Here is a 23756-nt window from a genome sequence, read left to right as displayed (position 1 = left end):
TCCAAAAATTTGAAAATTCTGGTTTTTTCCCAAAAAAATCTTTTAGTTTAACTCCGGCAGGGGATAGTTTGACCCAAGAGGGAGTCTATTACCAACTATCAGCACCCTAGTACAATTATAAAGTGATGTATTAATACCTTTCAACACTCGCACCAAAAACTTAACGCACAAATATTCTAAGTCCAAAAATTTGAAAATTCTGGTTTTTTCCCCAAAAAATCTTTTAGTTTAACTCCGGCAGGGGATAGTTTGACCCAAGAGGGAGTCTATTACCAACTATCAGCACCCTAGTACAATTATAAAAAGTGATGTATTAAAACCTCTTAACACTTGCACCAAAAACTTAACGCAGAAATATTTTAAGTCCAAAAATTTGAAAATTCTGGTTTTTTCCCAAAAAAATCTTTTAGTTTAACTCCGGCAGGGGATAGTTTGACCCAAGAGGGAGTCTATTACCAACTATCAGCACCCTAGTACAATTATAAAGTGATGTATTAATACCTTTCAACACTCGCACCAAAAACTTAACGCACAAATATTCTAAGTCCAAAAATTTGAAAATTCTGGTTTTTTCCCCAAAAAATCTTTTAGTTTAACTCCGGCAGGGGATAGTTTGACCCAAGAGGGAGTCTATTACCAACTATCAGCACCCTAGTACAATTATAAAAAGTGATGTATTAAAACCTCTTAACACTTGCACCAAAAACTTAACGCAGAAATATTTTAAGTCCAAAAATTTGAAAATTCTGGTTTTTTCCCAAAAAAATCTTTTAGTTTAACTCCGGCAGGGGATAGTTTAACCCAAGAGGGAGTCTATTACCAACTATCAGCACCCTAGTACAATTATAAAGTGATGTATTAATACTTTTCAACACTCGCACCAAAAACTTAACGCAGAAATATTCTAAGTCCAAAAATTTGAAAATTCTGGTTTTTTCCCAAAAAAATCTTTTAGTTTAACTCCGGCAGGGGATAGTTTGACCCAAGAGGGAGTCTATTACCAACTATCAGCACCCTAGTACAATTATAAAGTGATGTATTAATACCTTTCAACACTCGCACCAAAAACTTAACGCACAAATATTCTAAGTCCAAAAATTTGAAAATTCTGGTTTTTTCCCCAAAAAATCTTTTAGTTTAACTCCGGCAGGGGATAGTTTGACCCAAGAGGGAGTCTATTACCAACTATCAGCACCCTAGTACAATTATAAAAAGTGATGTATTAAAACCTCTTAACACTTGCACCAAAAACTTAACGCAGAAATATTTTAAGTCCAAAAATTTGAAAATTCTGGTTTTTTCCCAAAAAAATCTTTTAGTTTAACTCCGGCAGGGGATAGTTTAACCCAAGAGGGAGTCTATTACCAACTATCAGCACCCTAGTACAATTATAAAGTGATGTATTAATACTTTTCAACACTCGCACCAAAAACTTAACGCAGAAATATTCTAAGTCCAAAAATTTGAAAATTCTGGTTTTTTCCCAAAAAAATCTTTTAGTTTAACTCCGGCAGGGGATAGTTTGACCCAAGAGGGAGTCTATTACCAACTATCAGCACCCTAGTACAATTATAAAGTGATGTATTAATACCTTTCAACACTTGCACCAAAAACTTAACGCAAAAATATTCTAAGTCCAAAAATTTTCAAAAATCTGTTTTTTTTCTCCAAAAAATCTTTTAGTTTAACTCCGGCAGGGGATAGTTTGACCCCCACAGGGACCATATTACCATAAATTACTATGCCTTTCAACACTTGCACCAAAAAATTAACATTTGGAAAACCAATGCCGACGCCGGAGTGACGACATAAGCACTCACTCTTCTTCGAAGAGACGAGCTAAAAACAATCCCAAAAAGCAAAACACACAATGAGTGATGATCATGATGATCATGATGGGGTGATTGATTGCAGAATGAATGCCAATGTAATTTGAAGACACCATATTTTAGAAAAAAAATATTTATCTAATAAAAGACCACCAAATTTGAATATGAAAATATAATGTTGACAGACAGCAATGGGAGGATGAACAATTGTGCCGATTTATTAGATAGACTACATGGAGTATGATTGTCAATGACAATTTATTGTTGGTGTGTGTTGTGTAGGTGTGTATGTTTATTTATCTGACGCTATGCTGTTTCGAAATTAGTTTAAAACTTTTCAAAAATAAAACAAATACAAAAACAAACAAAAAAACAAAAAAAAAACAAAAAAAACTGTCAATAAATTATGTAAGTTATTGACCAGGATCAAAATTTTTGACAGACAGACAGACAGTGATTATTATATACCCAGCTTATACTTAAATTTATAATTCTGTGTATCAACTACTTGTCTAAAATTGTATAGATGCCTTTGCCTGTTTCCTGTGAAATTCTGACTTAAGTGATGCCTGAAGTTCCTACCGCAAGATACCAGCTGATGAATGTATACAGCCAAATATCATACAACTTGATGACACATCAAGTAATGTTCTAAAGCAATATTGGTCAAACTTACTTCTGATCTAGACTAATAGTGTTTTATAGAAAAAGATAAAGAAATGCTGCACCAGTTTTATGATATTTAATGCTTGATAACTGTCATAATATATGTATGGATATAATAAATGTAGTACTGGTACCAATGAAAAGGTAATTTCAAAAGAAACACATATATAAAATACCTAAGCTATATCCTCATTAGTAATGACACAACACTGTTTAATAAAAACGTTAACCTAGCTGTCTACGGAAGAAATTGATACCGGGAATATACAAGTAGCTTCGCTGGACATTGTCTGGGTGAGCTAAATTTTTTTTTTTTTTTTTTTTTTTTAAATTAGTATGGTTTTCTCATAATTACATGAAAATTATTGACCACTATATACCTTGTCAGTTTGGTCTGTTTCTCTTCTAGATGCTGAAGATCTGCAATATCAAAAAACATTAAAGTAATGATGAGTTTCTTGTATGATGCTACCTGAAAATATAGTCACTTCAGTTCCTATTACAGTTGCATCTGCATGAAATTTGCATCTTTATGAACAGGATGTTTTTAAGTTATATAGAAATATTTCCCTCATATCTCAAAATACAAAGTTCTGTAGATATCTCTTAACCTTTTAAAATGTGAAATGTGATGGGTTTAGACTTTTGAGTAGAACTGACTGAGATACATGATATTACGATTTGAAGATATTAATGTTGTGTTCACAAACCTGATACTTTAACAGATAACTCCTGCTGTGCTATGTTCCACTGCCGAATTTCCTGTTCTGTAGGAAGTTTGGTGTTCTCAAGATCTGTCTCATCTGTTTCCAATTCTGACAATGCTAAAATAAAAATACATTACAGATTAAATCTTCATTTGCTCAACAAGCATCCAGCAATAGTGATGGAGTTCATTTTACTGTGAAAGTTTAATATCTATAAAAAACAAGTAACCCTTTGGGCTATTCCATTAAAATATCTACCTGACCCCAAGACTCCACAATAAATCACTTCTATCCATGATTGGATTGCCTTCCTATTACTGCTATTTAATTTGTAAAATCAATTATACAGGTGGTGCCTTTTAACCAAACCTGGAGTCCTGGGGTGGGGTAGATGTTTCAATGAAAAAGCCCTTTAGAGATTTGTTGTTAACGCTGGTTTCAGAATTCTAATCTTGGTCTCAGGTTGCAACCTGTCCAAGAGTTCACTGCCGACTTACCTGTGTCTAAAGCTGTGAGGAGCCCCTGAGACTGTTGTAGTGCATTGTTAACATTGGAAGCTTGGCTTTGTAGACGACTGTACTGATCTTTAAGGGTTTCCCTGTATTGGACAGTGGCCTGGGTCCGCACCTTCTTCCACTCTGCTTTGCCAAGTAGTGAACTCACTTTGGCACAAGCTAGCACTTTCTCACGCAGAGTTTTTCTCTAATAGTCAAAACAAAAATATTTTATGCAGTGAGGCTTGACTATTATCAGACAGAAACCTTACTTCAAGGGAACTTGTTTACTGTGTTTGAACAGTTATGATTTTTTTTCTTCCAATTTACAAAATGAAATTATCATCCACTAACATAGATCTCATGAACTCTTGTATTACATAATTAAGTGAAATTAAATACATGCAATTTTATTAATGCTTGTGACTTTTTAAGATATTAAAGGATATAGAGTGACTATTCACATCAAGCTGAATTAATAAATCATAGGAAATCAGAGGAAATAGCCATTGTTTCTATATAATACTAGAAATTGTTTCTTACCTGCTGATCTGTGCTGTGTTCTACAGCCCTGAACATAATAGGTTTGCTATCTTCTTGTGTAAACAAAATGTCAAGTTCCTCGGCTTTCTCTTTCTTCCTATTAAAAATGACATTAATGTTAAAAGTTAACAATTAAATGTAGAAAGGTACAGCTAACACACACTTCAAGATTAAGTTACAAACTTTTTCCTCAAAGAAAGGCTGTCATTCAAACAAAAGCTGAGTATATTATGTGAAGCTGAACGTTTAGGGGTAGAGTAGTTTGTTTCTGAACAAATTGATGCTGTACTGCTACATATGGGTGGTCCAGGGGACAATGTATATACAGTCAAACCTCAATGATTCGAACTTCGTTGATTCAAATGTCTCACTGTATCGAACTTTTTGCTTGGTCCCGAATTTTCTCACTATATAACACTACTAACGAACCTATGTATGATTCAAATTTTTATAAATCGTTTTATAAAAAGTTTTTGATGTATCAAACTTTTTTCATGGCCCGTTAGCTATGATATTATAGGTAATTGACATCTCATGATTCGAACAAAAAATTTACCTGTACTGACCACTGGTCAGGTGTTTGTCGTGATCCCCACGGCAAGATTTCACACCTCTCCCCCTAATGCCCTGACTGACAATAGGGATAACGATAGCGTGTGTTGTCACCCCGATCATGGGGTTAATTAATAATCAGACCAAATTGATAGATAAAAGGTGTATTTAGAAGCCATGACATTTAATCACTCCGGTAAAACATTTTGGTAGTCGTCTCTGATAATCTCTGCCGCCATTGAAATCAGCGGTAGGTGAGTAAATTTTACGCAACTGTAAAACAAGCGGACCAATTTTAAACACAAACAATTAGGGATGTCTTCACTCATATTCAAAGTGTCACGTTTCAAACTTATACATAAATATCCAAGTAAATTGATTATTTGTCATTCACTCATGCATTCTCCTACCGGTCGGCATTCCGTATTTTATCAGATTTTATATGCACATAACGTAAACGCACGTGTCTTTAGCAGAAAAGCCTTATGACTTACGTAAGTGTGCATTGTACTTCTTATGCTTTATCTGCTAAACGCGATATAAGTGTTTTGTAACCGATACATAGTTTGTTTGATTAATAAAATGCTAAAATGAAAAGTATTTTTATTTTGTTGTGTTTGAGGTATAAATCAACTAAACTTTTCGATGTGAGCCTGACAGGCGACAATCAAAACGAGGACACCGAGAACATGTAACGTTAACAGATATGGTCATTGTCAAGAAAACATTGATCTATTGTCAACCATGAATAATTCAAAGTCCTGCTGTTTCGAAGTTTTTCTGTAAGTCCCATGAACTTCTAAACTTCAAAGTTTGACTGTACTTACAGTTCGGCCTGTCTAACAACCTGGGTAAAGGTGTGGGAGTGTTAGTGGGGACAATGTACAGGTATATACTTACAGGTCGGCCTGTCTAACAGCCTGGGTATAGATGTGGGGGTGTTAGTGGGGACAATGTACCGGTATATACTTACAGGTCGGCCTGTCTAACAGCCTGGGTATAGATGTGGGGGTGTTAGTGGGGACAATGTACCGGTATATACTTACAGGTCGGCCTGTCTAACAGTCTGGGTATATATGTGGGGGTGTTAGTGGGGACAATGTACCGATATATACTTACAAGTCGGCCTGTCTAACAGCCTGGGTATAGATGTGGGGGTGTTAGTGGGGACAATGTACCAGTATATATACTTACAGGTCGGCCTGTCTAACAGCCTGGGTATAGGTGTGGGAATGTTAGTGGGGACAATGTACCAGTATATACTTACAGGTCGGCCTGTCTAACAGCCTGGGTATAGGTGTGGGAATGTTAGTGGGGACAATGTACCGGTATATACTTACAGGTCGGCCTGTCTAACAGCCTGGGTATAGATGTGGGGGTGTTAGTGGGGACAATGTACCGGTATATACTTACAGGTCGGCCTGTCTAACAACCTGGGTATAGGTGTGGGGGTGTTAGTGGGGACAATGTACCGGTATATACTTACAGGTCGGCCTGTCTAACAGCCTGGGTATAGGTGTGGGAATGTTAGTGGGGACAATGTACCGGTATATACTTACAGGTCGGCCTGTCTAACAGCCTGGGTATAGGTGTGGGAATGTTAGTGGGGACAATGTACCGGTATATACTTACAGGTCGGCCTGTCTAACAGCCTGGGTATAGATGTGGGGGTGTTAGTGGGGACAATGTACCGGTATATACTTACAGGTCGGCCTGTCTAACAGCCTGGGTATAGATGTGGGAGTGTTAGTGGGGACAATGTACCGGTATATACTTACAGGTCGGCCTGTCTAACAGCCTGGATATAGGTGTGGGAATGTTAGTGGGGACAATGTACCGGTATATACTTACAGGTCGGCCTGTCTAACAGCCTGGGTATATATGTGGGGGTGTTAGTGGGGACAATGTACCGGTATATACTTACAGGTCGGCCTGTCTAACAGCCTGGGTATAGATGTGGGAGTGTACCAGATAGAATGGACACTGTACTGCACAGGCTCTCAATACATTCCTCAGGTCAGATGTATCCACTTGCTAGAAAACAACATTTCATTACATGTATAAATCACTATAATTGTATATATTATTTTGATCATGTTTCTCATGTGATCTATGGCCTAGTAAGTAGTTAATATAAAAAGGTCCTACTCTCTAGGTAAATGCTACAACTTATGTCAACTAGATAGTTATAATACACTTTTCCATGTCAAATGCTTCTTCTTATGTCAACCAGCTAGCTAAAACTTACATCTCCTGTAGGAAAGCTACATTTTGTGTCAGTTTGATAACTGAAACATTTGTATGCTATTCCTAGAAGAATTCATTATAGTCAAACTGTTCCTTTTATTGAGAATACATAAATATGCATATAAACAGCTACCAATCACTGTCATGCTTCCAAATGATGATACATTTGCAAACAAAGTATAGTTGCTGTATTTGGACTTAAAGAAAATCTGGTTGAGCCAGTCGACTAGACCTGCCCATCGTAACTTCTCTTTTCTCTACATATTCATATTTATAAATATATGCTAGAAGGCAAATATTGTCACATGAAGAATGTCACAGCATACATAAATTATATGTCCCACACCAAAATATCTTCTTCTCTAAATCACTAATTTGTAAATGTTTATCTTTGGTGTATACTACACTATATACGACAAACAACTGTAAAAAGCTTACCTCTCCTGGGAGAATGCTGCAACGGTCATTCCTTACTTGGAACTCCAACCATCTAAAGCAGGGTATATCCAACAGTAAGCATAATTTCTTTACTGTCAGTGGGCCGTCTACTTCTCTCCTCTACAACAGTATCAATGATAATAATGTAGGATTACTACAGTACCTGTATCACCAGTTTTCTGGTTGTGTATTATCATTACTGACGTACAAAAATCTACCCAACCTTTAGAACTTCATATCATTTCTATCCATGGATGAATTTCTTGCCAATCATATTTACAGATAAAGATCATTAAATTTGGTGGTATCAGGAATGCTGAGGTGGTATAGCTTGTTAACAGGAATAACCTCATTAGAAGTAACATGTTAAAACATCGAGCGTTTCTTGTATTTCAGTAAAAAAATACCTATTTTATAGGAGGGCCTCAGAAATAAAGAAATTCTTTGCATGATTTTTGTGGAAGAAAATGTGTCCAGTTCAATTAGATTATCACTCTCAATAAGTTTTTTCAGGAGGTCCTGTTTGACATATTTTAACTTATTTAGAATAGCCCTGTTAGTGTAGATTTTAACTACATTCATTTTGTGAGATTTTAATCAGTTTTAATTTCTGAACATTGTCTTTTAATTCTAATACACCCTAACAAACATGTCTATCATAGATCATTTGAGATATTGAAATCTGCATCTGTCATTTTACGTATGTGTTATAATCATGAAAGTGAATTGTTGTGATAATCATGTTCTCATTATGTAAGGCAGTATCCATATCTCGAGAAGATTGATAGCAATATAACCTCAATGACTCTAATGACCCTAGTAGGCACTGGCATCTTTCAATGTAATATTTACACATTACTTTCGCCTCCATCAATCCATCAGAATGTCTCATTGGACTTCATCTTGTGGAAACAAGATGAAAACCATGAGGGAAATAAGTAAGCATGTTTATATGTCAGCTGCGAAAGGTACTGCTAATTTGTTAAATAAATAAAGGGCTTCATGGAGTATGAGTGTAAAACATTTTCTTCTTCCAGAAGTGTTTATATATGGACTCAAGTAGATATGTTGATACATATACATACAGTGTTCTCCAGCATGGACTCCGTCATACTGTAGTTACTGTAGTTACTGACAAGGCTGTAGCTCGTCACTGACTGTGTCTGCGACGAGTCGCTTCCGCTACTGTCTTTACGCTCAACAGGCCCGTTGTTAGCCTTCTTCAGCGAGGGGAGGTCTGTTGTGGTAGATGTGTGAAGCATACTGGTTGTAATGTCATCTGGTGGCAGCATGTCAGTGATACCGAGGTCCAGTGGCGGTAGAACCTCAGTGATGCCCATATCCATCTCGCCTTTCATGTTTATAACAGCAATGTTAAATCAATCCATGACTTAGTTTGTTTTGTTACAACTTCATTACACGTAGTATGTAGATAATGAAAGCAAATGTCGATTTGAATCATCATTTCATTAAGTTCAAACAATTGGAGGCAAATGAACTTTTATTTTACTTCATTACTCATTATATTACTAGACATGTACTTTCAACCATTGCCACCTTCAAAATAGGCAAAATTTACACACTATAACAAATACTATTCTGCTTATACTGTACATTAAATACTATAAGATTTATTACATGAGCTTTTCATATCATGCCTTATCAAGTGATGACCTGATCATGACCTTGACAAGAAAGTTATTAGTGACACAAATACAATATACTGTAGTGTTGTCTTACCAGTTTGTTTTGGTTTGGTGTCTAGACCAGTGCCACTAACTGGGTGGTTACAAGGCTCGTCAGTCTCCATGATCTGTGGTGCATCCTCTCTGACCTGTGCTGTGGTCTTTTGAAGGACTGACTCACTCTCAACTGTAACCTGGGAGGGAATGTCAACTTTATTGCCTTCACTTATCACATCACATGTTCTTTCATTACTTTTCCTAGGTGTTGGTCCAGCCAATCGTATGGTATTTCTGGGGATGGATGAAGTCTGGTCCCCATCTACCTCAGACTCTCCAGTCAAACGATTGGTTAGATTATCTCCAGCCAGACTCAATCGACCAGTCACTGTATCACCACCTAATGAGAATCTTGTAGACAACCTTTTCAGCCTGGCAGATGTTGTCATTGATGACTTATTCATTTTTGTGTTATCTAAATCCATGTTACTCACTGGTTGCAATGTTTGAGCACTGCCTTTTCCATAAATATTTATGTTGGATGTTGTCGCATGTGTTTCATCCAAGTCCATACCTTCATGGAAGACAACTGTCTTTTTCTCACAAACTTCTTGAGATGAAGAGGCATTACAGCTAACCTCTTTAAGGGCTATGTTCAAGGATTTTTTGGCTATTTTATTTTCCATTACCTCAGTCTCTGCCATGTCTGCACCATCCATCACAGTTTGGTTACCTGGTCGTAGCAATGATCGGTTGGTAATTTTCGTATCAATGACACTAATCTCTTCCATGGCAGCCCCATCCATCACGGTTTGGTTGAATGGTTGTAGCAATGATCGGTTGGTAATTTTCGTATCAATGACACTAGTCTCTTCCATGGCAGCCCCATCCATCACGGTTTGGTTGAATGGTCGTAGCAATGATCGGTTGGTAATTTTCGTATCAATGACACTAGTCTCTTCCATGGCAGCCCCATCCATCACGGTTTGGTTGACTGGTCGTACCAATGATCGGTTGGTAATTTTAGCATCAATGACACCAGTCTCTTCCATGGCAGCCCCATCCATCACGGTTTGGTTGGCTGGTCGTACCAATGATCTGTTGGTAATTTTTGTATCAATGACACCAGTCTCTTCCATGGCAGCCCCATCCATCACAGTTTGGTTGGCTGGTCGTACCAATGATCTGTTGGTAATTTTTGTATCAATGACACCAGTCTCTTCCATGGCAGCCCCATCCATCACGGTTTGGTTGGCTGGTCGTACCAATGATCGGTTAATAAATTTAGTATCAATGACACCAGTCTCTTCCATGGCAGCCCCATCCATCACGGTTTGGTTGGCTGGTCGTACCAATGATCGGTTGGTAATTTTTGTATCAATGACTCCAGTCTCTTCCATGGTAGCCCCATCCATTACGGTTTGGTTGACTGGTCGTACCAATGATCGGTTAATAAATTTAGTATCAATGACACCAGTCTCTTCCATGGCAGCCCCATCCATTATGGTTTGGTTGACTGGTCGTACCAATGATCGGTTGGTAATCTTAGTATCAATGACACCAGTCTCTTCCATGGCAGCCCCATCCATCACGGTTTGGTTGGCTGGTCGTACCAATGATCGGTTGGTAATTTTAGCATCAATGACACCAGTCTCTTCCATGGCAGCCCCATCCATCACGGTTTGGTTGACTGGTCGTACCAATGATCGGTTAATAAATTTAGTATCAATGACTCCAGTTTCTTCCATGTCTGCGCCATCTTGAAATATTAGAGTTTTGCTATCGGACCATTGGAGAGTTGATGTATTTGATAAAATATTGTTGGATATGACTCCTGTTTGTTCCATGTCGGCGCCATCTTGAAATATCAGAGTTTTGCTATCTGACCTTTGGAGAGTTGATGTATTTGATAAAATATTGTTGGATATGACTCCTGTTTGTTCCATATCGGCACCATCTTGAAATATCAGAGTTTTGCTATCTGACCTTTGGAGAGTTGATGTATTTGATAAAATATTGTTGGATATGACTCCTGTTTGTTCCATATCGGCACCATCTTGAAATATCAGAGTTTTGCTATCTGACCTTTGGAGAGTTGATGTATTTGATAAAATATTGTTGGATATGACTCCTGTTTGTTCCATATCGGCGCCATCTTGAAATATTAGAGTTTTGCTATCTGACCTTTGGAAAGTTGATGTGTTTGATAAAATATTGTTGGATATAACTCCTGTTTGTTTCATGGATACCCCCTGTGTCAGCGTTTGGTTGATAGGAGGTTGTGTCAGCGATCTGTGGTTTATTTTACTATCCAGTACTTCAGTTTGATCCATGTCTGCCCCCTGTATCAGTGTTTGGTTGATAGGAGGTTGTGTCAGCGATCTGTGGTTTATTTTACTATCCAGTACTTCAGTTTGATCCATGTCTGCCCCCTGTATCATCGTTTGGTTGATAGGAGGTTGTGCCAGCGATCTGTGGTTTATATTACTATCCAGTACTTCAGTTTGTTCCATGTCTGCACCATCTTGATAAATCAATGTTTTGTTGACAGTTTTTTGTTCCACTGGTCTGTACATTGGCATGTCTGCAGATTGTATTTCCTCCGAGTCACTCCCAAGGTAAAATTGCACTTTTCCATTGTCAGATGTATTTGCACACAAAAACTCATCTTGTCTATCAATTTGGGCATGTATAACTCCTGTTTCCTCCATTTCCAGTCCTTGTTGAAACACAATGGTCGCCTCTCTCTGATGTGTTGTATCATATCCCTTGAATGGTGGTCTCTCAATATTTGAATTTGATGTTTCAAACTTCTTTGCAAATAATACCTCAGGGCTGTCAGTTTCATCAGATCCGCCTAAGGACCGTAGAAGGCTCTGTCTGTTGACATGTCCAGACAGACAAGAAACCTCCCCGTCAGAAGGTTGGGAGTTTAATTGTAATCCGACTGGCAGCACTTCTGTCTGCTGCATATCATCCCCTTGAGTAAACACAATCGTCTTGTCACCTGGGTCATCATTCAGTACTCCGTAACGAACATTATCAACAGCCTGGTCCTTCAGTGCCATCAGTGGAGTGCGCTCTCTTAAACCTTTCAGACAAGCTTCTGCCTCCCGTAGCTGAGTGTGACATGTGAGTGCTTTGGTTTGGTCCATGTACCTGCTTTCTGAAAACATCATGGCCCTTGTATTTTGAACTGACTGTTCTTTGGGATTATCCCCGACACTGTAAGATGGCAGTAGTTCTGGCTCAGCAGAAGTGTTTGAAGCCCCACCACCAAGAGCTTGTAACAAGGCCATGCCATCAACTTTTGTATCACTGCCAGCAGCTTTAGATACTAGGCTAGAGGTCTCACTAGATTGTGTGTGGTACCCCAATTCCATTCCTTCTCTAGGTTGCGTACCTGTTCCTGTAATTGATTTCAGTAATGAACTGCCATCAATCTTAGACTCCTGTCTCCATATCTGTGGTTGTCTGGAGCTGACAGCAGTGCCAGCAATCCCAGAAGTCTCAACCATGGCTGGAATTAATGGATTCAAGTGCTGTGAGTATTTATCAAAATCATTCTCTGTATGAGGGGCAGACATACTTGGCAGCAGAGGCATCCGAGAACTGAAAGAAAATGTAAACACAGATTTTCAATTTTTTGTTGTTATTTTTAACAATTCTTCTTATATGCAATCATCACAAAAATTAATCACATGGGAACTTTATATCACTGAATCAGTTATTTTGAAGCATAGTATCTATATATGTGTTGTACCTTCACTACACTGATAAAGCTATAGTAAAGTTAGGGCTGTTTCAGAAAACATGGGGATGGGGTGTATCACATACACCCAAGAACATAATCAATTCATTTCAAACCCAATAAACCCATAGATGTAATTTTGCATTTTCTGTTGCAGTCATGTTTTACTTTAACAAACCAAAAATGCTTCCCTAATCTCTAATTTGCTGCCAAATAACATTATAATGCACTCTATGTAGGCTATGGAATGAGTTTTATAAAAAAAAAAACAGGAAACCAAGTACATCAAAGGTTATGAAAAATTATAATCAATAATCGCATCTATTAGTTGATGTTAAAAGAGTAATTAGTCACTTATAGCTGATTGCTATCCCATCACTAACTCCAATAGATCGACATTGTCTACCTTTTATAATGTGGTATTCAAGGAACTCAGAAAATCAGAAGCTCTGATTATGATTCATACCAGGATAAAATCATTTCTTTCATATCACTGATGCATTATCATATGTATAAAGCCTAGTGGGAAGAATCATGTTTCTCTTACCCTTCAAGCTGACCTTCCGAGACATTTGTCACTGAAAAAAACAAATAAATAAAAACAAATTATTATAAAGTAAAAAAAAACAAAAAGAGAAAAGAAAAAGATGCAAGTTTAACTTGAACTCTGTTGGTGCCTCTGAAAATTTCGGGTTTCGAAATATTAACATGTTTACTAGAAATTTAATCTTTGTTTTATCTGGTGACTTTCATTATGTTCTTAATATTCAACTTCTCAACTTGCTCCATATTATTACAGTTAACAAGGTGAACTGAAATAACTTCATGATAAGTACATAGTAATGATCATGACCTATAGTTTAGGAAACTTCTCATCTAATATTCATAAACTTAATTCTTAATAATATAATTAGGTATTAACCAGTTTATTTACTACCTTTTCAAATACCTGGTATACCTTGTATAATGTACTTTGATATATTATAAATCTACACAAAATGAATGAAAATAAGGACAAAAGTTACCATGCTGATCTTGCTGAATTGTAACTGGATTTGTCAAAGGTACTGTGTCATTTCTGAAGCAGGAAATAGAAAAAGAACATCAAAGCACAAATTAGGATAGCATGGCCCATTCATAATTTCCATAGTTTTGTTTAAATTCTGGTGTAAGTCACCTTACAAGCTCTGGCTTGTAGAAATTTCCCTCAAGTCCAGTAATTGACAGAGCAGTTAGAAATCACCAGTTTAAGCACTAGGGAGGGCAGGTAATTTTTCATTGCTTCTTCCTATTTTCACTTTACAAATTTTTCAAATTTTGTCACAGCTCTATAAACCAGGCGGAACAACCATTTTCAGAATGAGACGAACTTGTTACCTGATTTTTCACGATAAAATACTTTTTTTTCTCTTGACATTTCCAATTTCAATGATATGAAAAAATGTGAACTGATATCAAAATGTTTTTTAGCTGTACATACATCTGACAATAACACATCATATCAGTTAATACATTGTATTAACTGCTTATTGTTGTCAGTGTGGATAAACTGGAAAAAAATATCCGTTTTACAATAAGAACATACCCTGTGTCTGTTGCTGGTTCTTGTGCTGTTGAATAAAGGAACAGAACTTTATTACATAAACACAGGATATCTAATCATTATAGTTCCTCTACATACAAACCTTAGGATGAAATGATCTGAAAATTGTACACATATTGTATTGAAAAATTTGTATTTACATTATATTCGTATCATTTAAATGACAAGTTACCACTTTGACCATGTCAAGGGTATTACCATGAGGTTATTTAGCACACCATCAAAACCTTCTTTTATAGGAAAGTCATAGCAAAGAATAGTAGCTATGGATATTTATTTCTTTGCTAGATGATTCAGTAATATAGTTTGAGAAAAATTACTGTGTTTAACATACCTATACATCTATACCTGTTAGTATATTTAGAATGGTTGCTATTTATTAGATTATTATACTGTTTAAGTTGAGGGATATAGTTAGCTTCCGTGAGACCAGGTCTATTTCTCAAGGTGAAGCCGAGGGAAATAGGCATGGTCGAGGGAAACCAGAAGCTTGCTATATATCCTCAACCCTTTAACCATTTTATCATGCAGACCAGAGAGATATTTTTATTTGTTAAACACAGTCTTTATACCTGTGTCCAGTCATTGAGATGGCAATGAAACCAATGCAACCTGACTGAAATGAAATATACAGGCTATGTGGTGACTATATTTCACTTTAAAAATTTCACAAGAGTAACTGCATGACCGGAAATTTGAATTGGCAAAATAATCTGCCATTGATGATACTCCAGTTTCATGTCCGAATAAGTGATTTTGTAACATAATGCCAGACTTGGATATACAATAATGCACATCCCCATTCTGAGCATAAAATTTTCGTAATATTTGATTGTAATTATTAACCTGACATCTATCAATCTGGTCTATTTTATCCCATAACGACAATGGATGCCTTCAATGATTTTGTGCTCTCCAGTATCTTTTGGACTACCTTTTATTTGTTTCAGAAAACCATGACAGCGCCAAAAAGAAAGAATAAACTGTTGTCTACCCATAGCAGGCAGGATCAGTAACAAGCTCTGTCAACCTGCCGCCTTGCTTGGCAAAAGACAGTGAATTCAGTAACAAGCTCTGCCCACCTCTGATGTCACTTGGCAACTACAATGTGCTTTAAGTTCAGCAAGAATGTTTTAGTTATCAGACTAACACACAAGACTAAAAGACAGCTAAGTGAAGTTGAGGGATAATCAAATTAACCAGTTTCTTTTATGCAATTTAAGTAAATAGAGTAGAGGTTTATTGAAAGATACTGCAACTAATTTGTTTCTGGTAGCAAACAAGAATATTTTATCACAATGTATAAAGTTCATACAGTACCTGGAGAATCCTCACACCTACGTGGCGAGTCTCGTGGGAATTCTCTGAAAAATAACAGAGAAAAAGCACAATGCATATTTATAAATACATGCATGCGCTGTATATATGTATATATATCAAATATAAGTAAACACTGTTATAATTAAAAGAATACAATGCCTCACAGCACCAGAACAATACTGAAATGCCCTGCTGATAGTTAAAGATGAGGCATTTGAATTTATAACATGTATACAATGCTTGGAGTTGGATCTGCAGTAGTTTGTGACAAATATTATGAAGACAACCGAAATATACCTCGGACCAATTACACAATTACGTGGTGTCAAGAAACATATTAAGACATCTTGTTATTTCAACAACTAAATATGAGTGCATAATTATTAGGTATATTTATAAATTTGATTTATGTATTGTAATTGTATCAGGTATATCTATAAATTTGATATCTATATTGTAATTGTATCGGGTATATCTATAAATTTGATATATTGTAATTGTATCAGGTATATTTATAAATTTGATCTCTATATTGTAATTGTATCAGGTTATCTATAAATTTGATATGGGTCAAAGAAGTAATATAAACAGTATAATCCAGAAAACACTGGAACATCACATAAATGTATGGAGGATACGAATTACTTGTAATGATTATATGGGGCAAAGAAGTAATTCAAACAGTGTTGACAATGAGGCTTGTTAAATTTTCAAGGCAATCCACCCCTTTATAAAAAAAACAAAAAATACAAATACAATCACATAATATATATAAGAAGTACTGGAAATACAATAAAATACAATAAGAATAATGTTTTAGTAACTGGAGAAACAACAATGAACCCTTCGGCAAACATGGGCCGAAGGCGGATACTAGCGTGACTGTATCATGTTCAACACTAGAACACTATGCGACCAACGGCAGAGATATTTTGAATTACCCCGCACGTGAAAGTATATCGAAGAGTACTGTCGTCCAATAATTTTTAGAGAGCAATGTCGTCCACTAATTTTTTACTTACCTATTCTGTAAGTATTTAGGGACGAATCGTCTTTGAACCAGTTCAACCTTACTTGACGGAAAAATAAACACAGACCTCTATTCCAAACCAACGGACACGTACCAGTATCTCCGCCCGTCCAGCTGTCATCCCTCGCATACAACGAAGAGCATTCCCTATTCCCAAGCTCTACGTATCTGACGGATAGTGTCCGATGATAGTCTTCGAACATCGATGCTCAGAACTTAAATCACACCTTCTTGCTAGAGGATATAAATCTACTTTGATAGATCAGGAACTAGACAAAGTCAGGGTACTTGACAGAGCCAGCCTTCTTGAATACAAAGTCAGAACTCCGACACAAAGGGTCCCTTGTGGGTCACGTTCCATCCTAACTTGCCGTCAATTTCTTCCATTTTACATAATCATTGGCGCATCATTGAGTCGTCAGCTACACTCAAACGGATCTTTCCAGAACCACCGTTATTGGCCTATCGTAGACCAAAAAACGTAAGAGATCTGGTGGTGAGCAGCAAATTACATTCATCTGCCTCTGTCGTTACAACAGGCTCCTTCAACACATGCAGCAAAAAAAATGTGCAAATTTTGCCCATACACTGAGTCCACAGACACGTTAAAATGTGAAATAAACAACCGTGTTTATCACATTTTACAAACACTGACAAGCACATCAGCCAATGTTGTATATCTCCTCTCCTGCAAAAAATGCAAAATGCAGTATGTTGGAGAAACCAGCACAAAGCTCAACATCAGAATCAACAATCACTGTTACTCCATCAAGCAAAACAGACCAGACTTTCCTGTGGCAAGGCATTTCAATTTACCTAGTCATAGTTGGAAGGATATGCAGGTGGTCGTCATTGATCACTGTCCTACCTGGAATGAAACGAAGCGTCGTTCCAGAGAAAGATACTGGATTACCAATCTCCAAACCTGCTACCCTCGGGGTATGAACGAACGTTGAAGGACCTCTTCTGGGTGTATTCTCCATGTGACCATTATATTTGACAATTCATGTAGTTAATTATTCAATTTATTAAAATTTTCATAATTGCTGTAATTTTGGGCATCAATTCATTGTTGCTCTTTGAGACTCACATTTAGTCGCCTCCCGCCATCAACAGCATCTTGGTCCGATTTGGCCCGAACCGTCTGTTTCCCATAGCGTCCTGTAGGGACACTTCGGCATTCGTATTTCTTATATTCTCAGTCTTGATAAATATTCGTAGTAGTTTTTTTCACACCACTCTCTATAATTCTAATTATCTAAAAGATATTTTTCAAAAGTTTTTCAGACTTTGTACACGATATTTAATCAATCACTGTAGAGACGATAATGCAACACTTTTATTCTGAAATCTGATATCAACGCAATGTCGTCCACTAATTTTTTACTTACCTATTCTGTAAGTTTTTAGGGACGAATCGTCTTTGAACTCTTCGATATACTTTCACGTGCGGGAGAATTCAAAATATCTCTGCCGTTGGTCGCATTGTGTTGAACATGATACAGTCACGCTAGTATCCGCCTTCGGCCCACGTTTGCCGAAGGGTTCATTGTTGTTTCTCCAGTTACTTAAACATTATTCTTATTGTATTTTATTGTATTTCCAGTACATCTTATATATATTATGTGATTGTATTTGTATTTTTTGTGTTTTGATAAAGGGGCGGATTGCCTCGAAAATTTAACAAGCCTCATTGTCCACACTGTTTGAATTACTTCTTTGCCCCATTTAAATTTGATATATTGTAATTGTATCAGGTATATCTATAAATTTGATCTCTATATTGTTATTGTATCAGGTATATGTATAAATTTGATATTTATATTGTAATTGCATCATAAAAGCAATTTTTATATACATTTGTATGTTCAATGCATCCAGCTGACACTTGACTTTAAGCAACTTCATAAGTCAAATCACCATTTCTTAGAAATCTGAAAGACAAAATATTTCCCTTCAATCCCAAAATCCAAATCTGAATATTTGGAAATCAAAAAGACAAAAACATGCTCCCAAGGGTCTACTGAATGCCCTGATGTGATCATCATCAAATTTAAAGCACATTTTAGTTGGGTTTTTTTTTTTGTTAGTCTTTGAGCCAGGCCAGTTCCAGGCACATTCTGCAGTAAAGTAAAGTACTTCAGTAAAGTATATGGAAGTACATTTTAGGAAACAAGATTTTGCCCTTAAACATAAGTGGGGGATCTGTATGAGGGAGAATTGAGTGTGACTAAATTGAGAGAAGTCATCATTTTATATAGGTTTGAAGAAATAATTTCATGCAAGATTAATATATGCAGAAATTGATAACTTGGGTTAAACATGACATATATGACTTAATGTGTAAAAGTATGATCCAAGCCCAAGCATAGACTTGTGAATTTTTATATTAAGGTGTAGGTAGTAATAGGTCCCTTAATAATTTGAAACTTTAAAAGCACTATTGTTGTGTACTCTTTGAACAACTTACTTGACTTCAAGGAGTCTAGCAAAGCTGACTCTTTTTGATAATGATGGTCTAGATTTCTTGAGTGGAACATTGCATCCATCCTGACAGGTAAACAAGAATATTTCCATTTTATTACCATTTATTTTCTTCCCATGCAATTTTAATACTTTAATTTGATCTCTTGATGAGAAATAATTCAATATAATAATTTACATTATTTTCAGACTCGAGCACATTAATTGGAACAAAATTAATAATACTCTCTTTAACTAAGGATATGCCTATTTATAGTTTCAAACCTGAAATTTTGGCATATGTGAAAGGCAACTTGAAGTTATAAAGAAATAAAAACTGTCAAAACAACTGAAAGACCTAATGACTCATTGTACCATGTGAGCCAAAAATCATTATATCTGGTCAAATGTGTCGACGTCTTACCTGTTTATTAGGATCAATGTCCAATAATGGTCCTATCGTTGTCTTCAAAATCTGAAAGGGTGAAGATTTTTTTTAACATAAATTGATCATGAATGGGACATAAATAGGTATTCTAAACACAAAAAACGACACCTTATAAATAATATTACAAATATGTCATACTGTTAATTATTGTGTTTTGTGTATTTGTCAATTTTTCAGTGATGTTGATATGTTACTGGTTACAGGAAGTGTTCTTTTTAATTTGTTTACAGGTGTATCTATTTAATAATTTTTCCTTTTACCAGATATATAGAAAGGGGTGTATTTGTGAGTGTATAAAAGTGGAGAGTTAGGGGGAGAAGGACACTTTACTAGGTATAGACAAAAGAAAAACCCACAAAACATGTCATCAAAACAGTAATTACACAGACAGACCATTATCTAATTATGGGCTCCCACCTTAGTTTAAATTAAACTTTAATGAGCTTTTCCAACACACATTTTGTAGTTTTCTACCGTGGTGAGCTCCTTGTGAATCAAAGAATATATAAAGAATTGTTTTCCCTTTCACCTATCACAATAATGTTTTACATTTGCAGCCACAGGTTTCATCCCTTCCTACATCTCTTTTTTGCTGTTGTTGAGGAGCAAGGCAAATAGTTTATCAATGTGAAAGTAACTCATTGTCATGATACCACAATGTCTTAGTACGTATGTGCTTAATAAATCATATTGAGAAAGAAGAGGCCCAGAATACCCAGATATATCAGTAATTACGGGAAAATACTCAAACTTAAGTTAAATTTTAAATATTTTCCTACTTTTGAACTGCCTCTCCCAACAACGGTTCAAACTACAGGTGAACCAAATCCTGTCATTCTTTGAAAAGAAAAAGGGATTTTTAAAGTATTTTTGTTGCATTATTTCCCCTATTAGTCTCATTTTCTCCAGCCCCAAGAGTGCCACATCCTTCAGTTATTTGACATGTACATTAGCTCAATATAATGGTCCTGACCAAATTTCATGAAAAACCATGCAAGCGTTCAGGACTGGTAGGATTTGTATTTACTTCAATTTTCTCTATTTTATTTCCGTTTATACAATGTTAGATTTTCTTTGCCCAATGATGCTCCAGACCAAATTTCATCAAAATCCATTCAGGTGTTCAGAACTAATAGGGATTTAAATGAAATGTTGACGGATGCTGGATGGAGGACAACAGACAATGTGCCACATAAGCTCACCGGCCCTTAGGGCAGTGTGAGCTAATAAATCAGCACTCTTCAATCTGCAAATGTCAGTGGATACACACCAATATTTTATAGACATGGTTCCCAAACTTCATATACATGTACTCACAGATGAGGATCTCCTTTTAGACCTCCTCTTGGAATTCAAGTTTAATGTAAGTCTGCAATAAAAAAACAATGACATTTCAGCAAGATTTCATATGCAAGTTAACAACAGATTCAAAAGACTATATTGTGCACATAAGCCAGATCAAATAAACTCCTTGAAAACCTCTGCTATTTCATCACCAATGTCCATGATTTATATTTAGCAATTCTGTGAATTACAGGTTATTATTCCCTGATATTTATCATATTAATAATCTAGAGTAATATTGATATGCCAAACATAGCAATCATACTATTTTGGATTTATGTTTTAACTGTCATGGATGGTTTTTATGTAAATTTAATATTAATTCTGTTTTTTGAGAAGCTGAAAATTTCATTTATTTACAGAACTGAGACACTTGACAAATTAACACCCCCCTCCCCAAAATTGGTTTATAGTGGGGGGACTGTGTATTTCTTTCCAAGTTCTGTAAATAAATATTGTTCTATAATATCTGTTAATGGCTAAAATTTAAATTGCATTTTCAGCTCTTGTATGGATATTTATTTAACCTAAATAAGTCATCAGCAGATAGCTATGTAACTTAATGCTAACCTATATTTAATTTAGTAATATTGAAAAGGGTTCCAGCAAAACTGTCTTACCTTTCTGTTTCTTCCTCCATCATTTCTGGAAAAAAAAATTAAAAACCTTCATTCATTTCCATCTTGATGACAAAAAAAAAAAGAAATTTCCCAAAGTTTTTTGGCAGCGAATTGTGGCCTTAGAAATAATTTGCCCGGTCTCATTGATGAACCTTGTAGTCCACAACTCCTTTTTTTAGGATACATGTAGGTTGTAGCTAGAAAAGGCTACAGTTTTAGAAAATCGAAAGCCAGAATATTTGCATCATGTTAATTTAAGTTAATTAAATGACCATGCACCTGTTGTTCTATCACCCGACATTATGCTTGAGGTTGGATAGTAATTATGATAAAAGGTTCTACAACACTTTGAGCCTACTTTTTGCTCTTTGTAGTACGTACAGCCACACATTTAAGCATCAATTGACATTCATCAGTCATTTCCCTTTCCAGCATGATCCAGGAACAGCCTTAAAAGCTTAAAGCTTTAGAAAATGAGCCCTTTACATAATGTGCGCTGTCTAATTCTTTCTTCCTTTTCATACTTCTTATTTGGATTTGAACCAGGCAGACATCAATTTTTTTCCAAGGAGTAAATTATGTCCTTTGTGCCATACACGGAGTAAGTTTAAGGAATTATATTTCTACATCTATGCTGATATAAATTACTTATAAAGATTATTATTTATTTATTCCAAACTACTTATTTATTTGTTTCATATTTATTGTCTATTTTTCTTCCAATTGATTGATATCTCTTTAATATATAGGTCTTCGTCTCAGTCGTTTGTGTTTAATATATATGTGTTTAAGTAATGTATAGCATATTTATGGTATAATTACAAGCTATATAGTATTTTTTACCTTTTATTGTCTTTAGAGACAGATACTTAGTATTCAAAGTGTAATGCTTACTCGCAGCCTTTGAAGCCATCATCACACACTTTAACATATATATATGCTTGTTATTGCCTTTATACATGCACACACAAAAATATCACCGTAAATAAATCCTTTTTTACACCTCTATGTCAGGACCCCCAAGGACATATATAATCGTCAATGTCGACGGAGCCAGAGTCCCTGAACACTGAAGAGAATGATAACCACATATATTTCTAAATTGTAGACCAACTTCAACAAGTTGAAGATAATGGCATGATATGGTCATTGTCAACAACAAAAAAGTGAGGATGCAAATATCATGAATAGGACGAGAACATATAGGACCTTTGATATATATGAGACCTTAGTCAGTCTGATTGCATTTAGAATGCATTAGGGGATCTGGGACGCCTGTCAAAATTTCTCGCCGGTTGAACTGCAGTATTGTCGGAAACATTAAGTATGCTTATTGTTTCACCCTTTCAGTTTCATTGTCAAGAGTCTAGCTAGGGACACAAGGAAACCGATAGGGGCAGGGAAATGTCTTTAAAAAAACATGTCTCACACTGATATGATATGAATGGCAAGAAATTACTATAAGGTAGAGATAATATGCACTAGTCTACTGTATCAAACAGTAATACGAACGGTTCTGACGTTAGCAGGAACAGTAATTTTAATTCTTATAATAGTGACAGTACATGAATGTAGATGCCCCTGCGAGCCCAAAGGATGGAGCCAACTAACATGATGTCTGGTTATGGCTGTATGCAGAAGCGGCTATTTCACATACATATTTTTCTTGTGATTAGTGAATGATGTCAAACTGTCTAAAACAGCTTTAAAAATACCTTCAAATGCCAAGACTACATCGGGCTGTTGTTTTGGAGTTTGAGCTGCCCGCCTTTTTAGCGCCCTCTGGTGGCATGGATTTAAATAAATGTTCTAAAAGTTTTTCGTACCCAACTAGAATCCGGAATTTGATATATAATATTAGATGTTTTATTATGTATGTAATATTGTAAATTTAAATACTTAATACGATTAATTTAATTCAACTGCACATCAATGAAATAAAGGCATCGTCGGAACTTCATTAGATACAATTTGTCAGAGATTCAAGAAACGAATCCAAACTCCTTTAGAAAGTCCCTG

The 23756-nt window shown here is 36.0% G+C and overlaps 1 protein-coding gene across 1 annotated transcript in view; it reads right to left on the bottom strand.

Annotated features, from left to right (window-relative positions):
* LOC117324137 overlaps positions 1–23519 on the bottom strand; it is a 30545-nt gene extending 7026 nt beyond the window's left edge. The window contains exons 1-17 of the mRNA XM_033879807.1: positions 23453–23519; positions 21738–21762; positions 21091–21142; positions 19750–19800; positions 19333–19412; positions 15833–15876; positions 14495–14519; positions 13935–13987; positions 13457–13487; positions 9217–12770; positions 8562–8827; positions 7477–7596; positions 6716–6825; positions 4240–4336; positions 3700–3904; positions 3206–3319; positions 2876–2915 (exon numbers count right to left, since the gene is read on the bottom strand). Coding sequence (XP_033735698.1) covers positions 2876–2915; positions 3206–3319; positions 3700–3904; positions 4240–4336; positions 6716–6825; positions 7477–7596; positions 8562–8827; positions 9217–12770; positions 13457–13487; positions 13935–13987; positions 14495–14519; positions 15833–15876; positions 19333–19412; positions 19750–19800; positions 21091–21142; positions 21738–21760 — 4865 coding nt within the window. The 5' untranslated portion in view covers positions 21761–21762; positions 23453–23519. The remainder of the gene's footprint in view (positions 1–2875; positions 2916–3205; positions 3320–3699; positions 3905–4239; positions 4337–6715; positions 6826–7476; positions 7597–8561; positions 8828–9216; positions 12771–13456; positions 13488–13934; positions 13988–14494; positions 14520–15832; positions 15877–19332; positions 19413–19749; positions 19801–21090; positions 21143–21737; positions 21763–23452) is intronic.
* Positions 23520–23756: the final 237 nt, after the last annotated feature.

The sequence above is a fragment of the Pecten maximus genome, chromosome 3, assembly GCF_902652985.1.
Source record: "Pecten maximus chromosome 3, xPecMax1.1, whole genome shotgun sequence".
Taxonomy (NCBI): Eukaryota; Metazoa; Mollusca; class Bivalvia; order Pectinida; family Pectinidae; genus Pecten; species Pecten maximus.
Note: the sequence above shows the minus strand (reverse complement) of the source record. Positions and strands in the feature narration are given on the sequence as shown.